The 9972-nt window shown below is 39.2% G+C and overlaps 1 protein-coding gene across 1 annotated transcript; it reads right to left on the reverse strand.

The window, feature by feature from the left end:
* Positions 1 to 320: 320 nt before the first annotated feature.
* Positions 321 to 2710, reverse strand: LOC101308701. Its single transcript, XM_004305487.1, has 5 exons — positions 1644 to 2710; positions 1201 to 1459; positions 1054 to 1114; positions 572 to 871; positions 321 to 481 (listed from the first exon to the last, which is right to left on the reverse strand). Exons 1-5 carry the CDS (start codon positions 2708 to 2710, stop codon positions 321 to 323), a joined length of 1848 nt encoding a protein of 615 aa, XP_004305535.1.
* Positions 2711 to 9972: the final 7262 nt, after the last annotated feature.

Below are 9972 nucleotides of genomic sequence, written 5' to 3' on the forward strand. Positions count from 1 at the left end.
GGCCCAACAAACCAAACTCGTTGCTTTGCCACGACGTATGGGCTTTTTAGGCCATCCGAGTCCGTTTAGGCTTTCAAAATGCAGATTTACTTATTTTCAGGCATTATTTTTAATAGTTTGTTTTGGATTTGGTTTTCTTTTAATTCATGGGCTTATAGGCTTTGATGTTAGTTGTCCTAGGGTTTATTTGCTCCTATATTTCCGCTGCATCAAAGAGAAATTTAAAGTATTACACACTCATGTACAATTTATGTCATATTAAAAAATACCACTCATTAAAAGAAATTGAAGTTTGAATTCAACTAGGAAATTAACATAAGTCAGATATCATTGACATCATAATCCTCATCCTCCGTATCATCGTCCTCTTCGTCTTCCTCTTCATCCTCCTCATAATGCGGCTCTTCCTCTTCATCCTCCTCATAATGCGACTCTTCCTCTTCGTTCTCATCTTCATCCTCCTCATTGTCAACATGTGGGACTTAAGATCCAAGAATTGTAATGAACGCATTCCCGTGTACGTAGTGGGGGTCATTGTTGATGCAAATAGTCTATGTATCTGGAATAGAACTGCTTAACTCTTCTTGATATGGTTCTGGCGCCTCTTCTTCATCACATGCTCCTTCTGCATCCCCTTCAAGCGTAGATGCACTCCATATGTTTCGGTGAGACATCACATTTACCACTTTCCAATCCCCACCCTCTTTCGGATCATCAAGATAAAACACTTGTTTTGCCATGGTGGCAAGAATAAACGGCTCACTCTCATACCAGCTTATGGATGTATTCACTGATAAAAATCCATGATCCATCTTCGTACTCCTTGGTAAACTTGGGTCAGTGTTGAACCATTTACACTTGAACAACACAACTGACATACCAGCTCCATATAATAATTCGACAACGGAGAGTATGATCCCGTAGTAGCAAATTTCATCCCCCTCTACCATGACCCCATAGTTTTGAGTGACCCGCTCTTCATCCCGGTAAAACATCACAAACTTAACACCGTTAACAAAACACCCCCATGTACACTGTGATGTTACGGCTTACATGCCAAGTTGTGCAACTCTTGTGAGTAATCAGTGTTGTTCTCTCGTAGGAGTTCTTCCATCTGAAAAAGAAATAATGATAACCCATAAGTGAAGGGACTATGTAAACAATATCGCCAATAAATAATAAAATGGAGATTGAACTTACCCAATTAAGAAAGTAATCAGGAAAAGTTCTCTTGTGCATCTCATCAGCTCTATATGGTTGTCTTGCTATGATTTTTTCCAAATGTTTCTTTTCGTAGTAGTCAACCTCAGAGCAGTGGTCCAGCACGCACCAATGAGCTTCACGGAGCTCAGTTTTTGTTAACTTGTACGAATTTGGTAAGTTACCAAATAAACGTACAACTTCTGAAACAACTGAAAGATTGAAGACGTTTGTGGATGACTCCGCCTCGGTTGTGTTACTATGATATAAGTCGCAGTAAGTTACACACTCATTTAAGAGGTCTGCGTTTGCTATTGACCCTTCTGGTTTTCCTCTGTTGCCGACATATTTTTTGTACTCCCCAAGTTGTCTAAAATTTACGATGTTATTATTGTGCACAATAAAATGTAAATGTAAACTGGCGATAAAAGAGTGCAATTTACCTTTCTTGTGGGAACATCCAGGTATAATGTACTGGACCAGTAAGCAGCGCTTGTTCTGGTAGGTGAATCATGAGGTGAATCATGATGTCGAAAAAAGCAGGAAGGAAAATCCGCTCCAACTTGCACATGATGTAGACAATGTCCTCTTTTAATCCAAGGACATCTAACTTCTTTAGCTCTCTAGCACATAACTTCTGAAAGAATCTAAACACCGCTATTAACGGCTCTACCACATCAGGACGCAAATATGATCGAATTACCACTAGAAAAAGATGTTGTGGCATGATATGACAGTCATGAGTCTTTAATCCAAATAGCTTATTCTCCCCCACTTTTACACATCGAGATATATTTCCTGCATAACTATGAGGATACCTAATAGCTTCAAACCATTTGAAAACTTTCTTCTCATTAGCCGGATTAATCCTGTAATGTGCAAGAGGCATTGACCCCGACGTTGTTAGCCACAAGTGAGGGCGTATGTTCATGAGTTGAAGATCTTTGTGCGCCTTCACAATGTCCTTAGTCTTATCTTTAAACTCGAAAACTGTTCCCACAATGCTGTCACAAACATTCTTCTCTATATGCATGACATCAAGGCAGTGCCTTATTCTTAATTTCTTCCAGTAAGGCAATTCAAAAAATATACTCTTGTGCGTCCAGTTCTCCAATCTAGAAGGACGTTTTGGATTTCGAGCTAACACGTCAGGATCACTGCTAAGACGTCCGAAATCAAAAGAGTTCAACATGTCCAAAATCCACTCACCAGACCGCTCTTGGGGTTTTAAACCAAACTCTTGCTTCCCATCGAATGAAGCCGCATCAAATCGCCATGGATGATCTTCCGGAAGCCCTGTACAACTCCCCAAGTAACACACCTTTCCAGCGTGCCAACTAGCATTTAGGTCTCCTAAGCAGATTGGACAAGCCTTGTAACCTTTAGTGGTTTGAGATGACAACATCCCGTATTCTGGAAAATCACTAATTGTCCAAACCACTGCTGCTTTCATCTTGAATGAAGTTTGACTATACCAGTCAAAAGTAAGGACGCCATTTTCGATTCCCATAATTCTTTTAACTAGTCAATCAATGGTCTCATGTACACATCAAGACATTTTCCTGGAGAATAACGACCTGGAATTAACAAAGTTAGCATACTAAATTCCTTCTTCATACACATCCATGGAGGTAGGTTGTACACCACAACAATAACAGGCCAAATACTATAAGACAAATTCATATTTCCGGTAGGATTAAACCCGTCTGTTGCAAGTCCAAGTCTTACATTTCGAATGTCTGCTGCAAAATCAGGAAATGATCTGTCAAATGATTTCCAAGCCTCCCCATCTGCGGGGTGTCTGAGAGTGTCATCATTTTTCCTCGTTACCCCGTGCCATCTCATCTTTTCTGAAGTGTGTAAGGACATGTACATACATTTCAACTTCGGAATCCATGGGAAATAACGAAGCACCTTCTTTGGAATCCTTTTCTTCTTAGATGAAGAAGATGATAACTTCCACCTCGACACTTTGCACACTAGACAGTAATCCAGGTCTTTGTTGATGACTCGATAAAACAAAATGCAATTATTCTTGCATGCGTCGATATTCTCATAACCGAGGCCAAGATCTTTCAACATACTCTGTACCTTATCAAAGCTGTGGGGAAAGTTGTTTCTTGGAGGAAGCAATTTCTTGATATTCACCAAGTTACGGTTAAACAACACATTCGACCAATTGCTGTCAACTTTGGTTTTAATTTGTTCAATGATGGCACCCAAGACAGTTACATTACACCTAGGGTACAATGGGGTCTGTGCTTTAGCAAGCAGCCTATTATACTTATCGTAATCATCATTGTCAACATTTGAAAAAGCATGTTCTGCATCAGTGGTATCGTAAACAACCTCTTCCTCATGTCTTATAGCAAATGAAGGAAAAGCATCATGTATAATGTTCATAGAAGGATCCACATAAGGGTCGAAACTACTACTGGATGAGCCAGCATGCTGAAAGTGTCCCGCTCAGATTTCTTCCAAGGTAGGTTCATTATCTAATGTTTCACCATGTAGACTCCATATAGTATAACTACACATAAAACGTCTTGTATTCAAGTGTTCGTGGATTTCATAAATCATCTTCCACTTAGTATTATGACATTCAACACATGGACACCTGTGTACAGTTCTGCCATCAGCATGTTCAAGTACAAATAACAAAAAATCTAGAATTCCTTGTTGGTATTCAAGGTCCCCCCGGTCGTACTGCATCAATCTCTTGTCCATGTCCTGCCATATATATAAACAACAAATAAGCAATAGTAGTTCACAAAACACAACAACAAAAACATGTATTCGATCGCTTGATCTCCACTTTATGCCTCCGGTTAGGGTCCTAATCCCATTTAGGAGAACACGATTTTGTTTCTAAGTTTGTAATTCCTGTCTTTTCGATTTCGATATGGGAAAATTTCGGCAGCATCTCCCTACAGTCCCTCTAGTGCATAAATAACTATACCTAGTATGCACTCGAGGAACGATAACGAGAGACAGTGTTGAAACATATACCCACAGCCGAAAACAAAAAGACAAGAACAACAAACTACAGAACAAAATCATGTTCTCCTAAATTGTCCAAAAATAGGACAATTCAAGAATCATTTCATCAAACACAGTTGTGACAAGATGATTCTCAAACAGGATTTCTAAGGTTCAAATTTAAGTGAATGAAAGAATATAACCTTATATTCTTACATTTGATTATCACAAAATAAACACAACATATATAATCATTTGAATGCACAAATAATTTTCACAAAACCAAACAATTAAGTATATTTACATATATATATATATCCCTAACATAATTAAATAATTTTCTCAAAACCTAATAATAGTAACGCATATATATAATCAACAAATTAAACTAATTAACTCTAATCAATACACAAATTAAAATAACTAACTAAGAATCAACATATATCAATCAACATTAATCATCACCCAACAATATTAACAACATGCTTGTGACCGGAATCTTCGCCGGAAAACTCATCGGAAAACATGAAAAAATATGGTGGAGAAAGAGAGAGAAAGAGATTATACCAAACTATAAGTCAATGCATAGGTAGACAAATTAAGGTTTCAAAGACCGGATTTAAAGGGCTTCACAGCTTCACACCGGGTATTGAAAATCGAAGCAAATTTTGAGAGAGAGAATGGAGTGTTTTGAAATGAGAGATGCAGATTTGGAAACGCATCAGTTGTTATAAAAGTAAGTTTAGTAAAGTGACGAAATAAATACTTTCGTCACCAGAGTAACCTGTTACATGACGAAAAATATTTTTGTCACCTAAGAGAGAACAATTTAGTGACGAAAAAAAGTTTACGTCACCTATCCTATCACTTACATGACGAAACATATTTTTGTCATCTAAGAGAGAACAATTTAGTGTCGAAAAAAAGTTTCGTCACCTATCCTATCACTTAAATGACGAAACATATTTTCATCACCTAAGTGCTAAAAGCTTTGGTGACGAAAATATATTTCGTCACCTACCCTTTCACTTACATGACGAAATATATTTTCGTCACCTAAGAGAGAACTACCCTACAACTTAAATGAGGAAAGTTATTTTCGCCACCTAAGTGAGCTCTAAGGTGACAAAATGAGTGACGAAATAATATTTCGTCACCTTACCTGACTTAGATGACGAAAACTTGTACGTAGGTGACGAAACTGATTTCGTCACTAAAGTGTTCTCTTAGGTGACAAATTATAAATATTTCGTCACCTTAGAACCTTTTTCTAGAAGACAATTATGAGGCACCAACCTCAAGGCACACGACCTTGACTTCTTTTGCATATGCTCCATGAAAGCTCAAGATGCTCCTATATCAACTCCATTGAGAAACATAGTGTCCAAGAGCAATGTGTCACAAAAACGCCAAGAAGAGAGTAAAGATAAGCGTCTTCCATTAAGCTCATAGGTTTTACCACTGTCGCCTGTCATGTGCCTCGAGCAACCACTGTCAAAGTACCAAGTGTCCGACTTGCATGGAGAGAGCGCAGTAAGAGCAACCAAACACCACCTCAGAAAGTTGTGTTGGAACAGTTGAGAAGGTAAACAAGCACATATGACTTACCCTCCAACACTCTCAAAACTGCCTTATAATGACCTCCCTTCAAGAATGAACAAACCTTGTGAGTGCAGCAAACTTTTAACCATGACCTTTCTCTCTTCAATTTCTTAGGGGTGGGCATGGGACGGGATTAGGGTCATCCCACGGCCCGTCCCGGACATTGCACACGGGACGGGATCGGGACGAGCCTTACGTTTTTAAGACTTGATCCCACGCAAGTCCCGTCCCAGACAGGACCGGGATGGGACGGGCCCAATCCCGCCATCCCGCCCCATTATTACTTGATAGATTGCATAATCTAAATCCATAATTCATAACTAGAATTAAACTAGAGTAACATCAATAATCCACAATTACTCAAGTTCACACATCATAAAGTTCAAAAGAAAATAGGAAAATAGTGAATCTGATAGCACAACAATACAAGATTACAAGTTGCTCCAAGCTGCTCCAAATAGAAACAATTTCAACTCTAATCATCAAGTTATTCCCTCTGCATTCAGCCATTCACAAATCACAATCAATATAACCAAATCACAAAGCATTAAGCTCATACGCAAGAAAACATCAAACTACAAGAAACTTCATTGTTTTGCTGCTCAACAATGAAGATAAATTCACCAATCAAACTACAAGAAAACATCTAGACCAAATAAGGGATGCAGAGTAAGAAAGTTGAATGTCAAGTACTATCAAATGCATGTTGCAAGAAACTAATACTTGTTTGCAGAGTAAGTTAAACTTCAATATGTCATAAGTGATAGACTCTCATCCATCCAGAGAATATCAATCTACAGTATACACAATTATTATGATCAAGTAAATCCAAAGTTCCGATTTCGTATACCAAAAATAGTAACACAAACCTTGACAAAAGCGATTGCAAAACATTGTTGTACTTAATCCAGGAGTATAAAACTTGTATACACAAATCGCAAATCGCAAATCCTAAAACCTCTAATATGAATTTCTTTCCTGATCTACAACACCTAATCTCAAATTCGCACAACATTTACACAAAAATCGAGCAAGGAGAACTTGCCTGACGAGCGTAGAGGCGAGGAGGAAGTGGGCGCCGAGGCGAGGAGGAATCGGCGGTGAGGTTAGCGGAGGCTGTGTTGGATTGGGATTGAAAGACTGACGAGCGCAGCGGCGAGGAGGAATCAGCGGTGAGGTTAGCGGAGGCTGTGTCGGATTGGGATTGAAAGACTGAGAGTGAAAGTGATGAAACATTGAAACTGAGAGCGAAAGACTACAAGCGTGCAAGGATGAAGAGTTCCTAAGTTAGACAATTAGTATTAGGGTTCAAAAATGAAAGGTTGAGATCAAAACATCTACAAAAATCAATGGTTAAGATTACTCTATATTTTACACGGGACGGGACGGGCCTGACGGGCCTCAACTTTTCAATCCCGCGTCCCGTCCCGTTGTTTCTCTACGGGACGGGACGGGACGGGCCTAGTGTTTTTAGACATAGGTCCCGTCCCATCCAGTCAAATTTCGGGACGGAATTGGGATGGGACCGGGATTTAGGTTTTTTATGCCCACCCCTACAATTTCTCATATCTCAAACTCAGAAGGTGATAAGTAGATGCCGCTTCTTGCACAAGAAAGTAGACTCAAAGAGCTTTCTATCCATATACAATAGGCCATCTAAATCTCAATGAGATAAAAACTATAGCTGGTCAAATTAGCTACTCTGTTAGTAAGTCTGCTGCTTACCCATAGGTGCAAAGAGGGTAAGACCAATTGGAAATCAAAATAGACTCATAAAACCACAAGCTGGCAAATTTTCACTGAATAATGATCTCTTAGTCGAAAATGATAGGCCTCCAAACTCACTAAATTGATCTGCAGTTTCTGATGTGCCCTGTTTCTTCCTCTGTCCACTTGGAACATTATATCTGAAGGTAGGAAAAACCAAACTGAAAACTGTTTCAACTGCATACAGACTGAAGGTATAAGGATAATTGGCAATCCTTTACCATGCAAAACACTTGGAGTTATTGTCATCTGAACAAGAACAAGTTGCATAAACTAGCATCCCTTATGGTTTCAGGTAAATCATGCATATGTATATCACTGTTTTTCACAGAGGTTAGCAGCTTCGCTTGCTATTCTAGTGCTGAGTCTTTTATTTGTCTTGATTTTCAAAGAGTCTGTTATATTAGTTTAATAGGTCTTTGTTGTTTTTCAAATTCAAATGGACAACTGAGTTTGTGGGAAGTGTCTTGGCGCTCAAACCAGTCTAAGGGTTGAGATCTTTTGTTATGCCAACCCGTGACCAAATGGTTTGATGCTCAAGGCTCTAACTTGGATTTTATGATACATTATCCTATACATAGCTGGTCCTTGTGTGATTCAAAGACCAGTCGCTATCAGCTATGTCAAAGTCCACTAATGGACTAAGTAAGAGGGTTTAAAACCTCTTTGCTCCCTGCTTTGAATCGTTCATGTTTTAGGAAAGGTTTCTTTGTCTTATTGAGATTGCTTGTGTCATCTATCTATTTGGATACATCACTTTCAGTATTGTAGCCAAACACTTCTGTCCAAACCTTTCTGAAACATGTTGAGGTGAGCTTGCATCATCTTTGATGTCTTGTCTGCCTATATATATCTATAGCTTTGGCTTTGCTCAATGGTTGTTAAAAACTGCCTTATTGTGTTTTCATTATTGAGTCTAGTTTTAGCTTGCATTGTTCATGCTGCTCTAAGTCTTCTTTATGATTGTAAACCTTAGAGCTTGAACTCAAAACGTCTTTCATCAACTCATATCATGTTGCATACCATGAGGGATGTGTAGTGCAACCAACCCAAGAAGCGTTCAAGGTTGAATCTGCTAGTGGTTAGCTGAATTCACGAACAAGGCTTCTGAAAGTGTTTCATGTTATAAGTACTTAGAAACAAAAGAGGGAATAGGTCTAGACTAGTTTGGGACTAAGAAGGACAACACTGTGGTAGTGTATCACTAGAACTATTATTGTTGTAAGAAGTCACTTCAACTTAGTAGAAAGTTTTGTCTCTCAAGAGTTAGAGACACGCAGTTTTTCTCCCTGCATTCAAAGTTTCTGTGAGTAAAAAACATCCTTGTGTTGTTTTTTTATTTGCTGTAATTTACTTTCTGCAAACTCGAATCCTGTGAATCTGGGATAGCACAAGTTATTGGTATCCTCGGATACAGAAGTTAATGAAAATTAGGAAAAGGCCTATTCACCCCCCCCCCCCCCCCCCCTCCCCTCCCTACAGACGACCTATGGAGCTACACCTCTGCAAAATTTCAGCTCTAAATTGCTTGACATGGAAGAGTTAAAGCACCTCAAAGTCACTGTACAATAGCCGTTTCAGTTCTGACCATCAATTGACCACTGAATAACTGGTGTTCTTGGCAGAACATAGTAGACATATAGGGAAGGATCTCCAAAAAATTTTATCTCAAGATAGCAAATAAGCTGGAGCATATGGCAACCCAAATTCAACTGAATTTTCTTGGCAGAAAATTCTCACTGCGTCATTCATTCTTTCTTCACACTTTCTATCCCAAGCACCTCTCATCCTCCCATAACATGGCTAAAAAGCCTTACTGAACATAAAAAGAACACGTAAATTCAAAGTCACCTAGGGTTGCCTCCCTAGAAGCGCTTGTTTTTTAAGACCCCAAGCCGGTCTTCTTCACTTGTATTCTTCAAGGTGGCTCAAATGACTCCTTCCTACCACCCACAACACTTGTGCTAGCCCCACTATCATGTCCAAAACACCTAGCAATTGAAGAAGCGAGCTTGTTGCTTGGAGGTGGAGGCCAATTATACCTCTTACGCATTTCCATCTTGTTCAAAACTCCACAAGTCTCGGTAGACTTCATTTGTGCCTTACTCATCATTAGAGAACTTTTCTTGTTTTCTTGCTCACAAGTCTCAAGGTTAGGGGATGTAGGCTTTGGAAGCTCAATGGTAGACTCTAATGTAGGAATAGAAATGGCATCATCATGCTTCAATGGTGAAATGATCTTGTGCACGGATTGTAGGCTTGGGCGGATTCAAAGGTCCAAAAATCCGCTCACTCTTGGCTTCATTACCCTTCACCAAATCAATAGAAACTACCTTCTTCATGATGTCCGGCGGATATAATGGATTGCACACATTGATCTTCACTTTCTCACCCAATACCTTGAGTCTAATGGTACCCTTCAAC

The sequence above is a fragment of the Fragaria vesca genome, linkage group LG6 (genome assembly GCF_000184155.1).
Source record: "Fragaria vesca subsp. vesca linkage group LG6, FraVesHawaii_1.0, whole genome shotgun sequence".
In the NCBI taxonomy this organism is placed as follows: domain Eukaryota; kingdom Viridiplantae; phylum Streptophyta; class Magnoliopsida; order Rosales; family Rosaceae; genus Fragaria; species Fragaria vesca.

Excerpts from the sequence above, each read along its gene's own strand:
- LOC101308701 (XM_004305487.1), bottom strand. The coding sequence starts at position 2,710 with ATGGGAATCGAAAATGGCGTCCTTACTTTTGACTGGTATAGTCAAACT. Across the intron at positions 872-1,053 it reads AGAGTTGCACAACTTGGCAT|TTGTGTTGTTCAAGTGTAAA; the intron begins GTAAGCCGTAAC and ends CTGGTATGTCAG. Across the intron at positions 482-571 it reads ATATCAAGAAGAGTTAAGCA|TCCCACATGTTGACAATGAG; the intron begins GTTCTATTCCAG and ends TTGGATCTTAAG.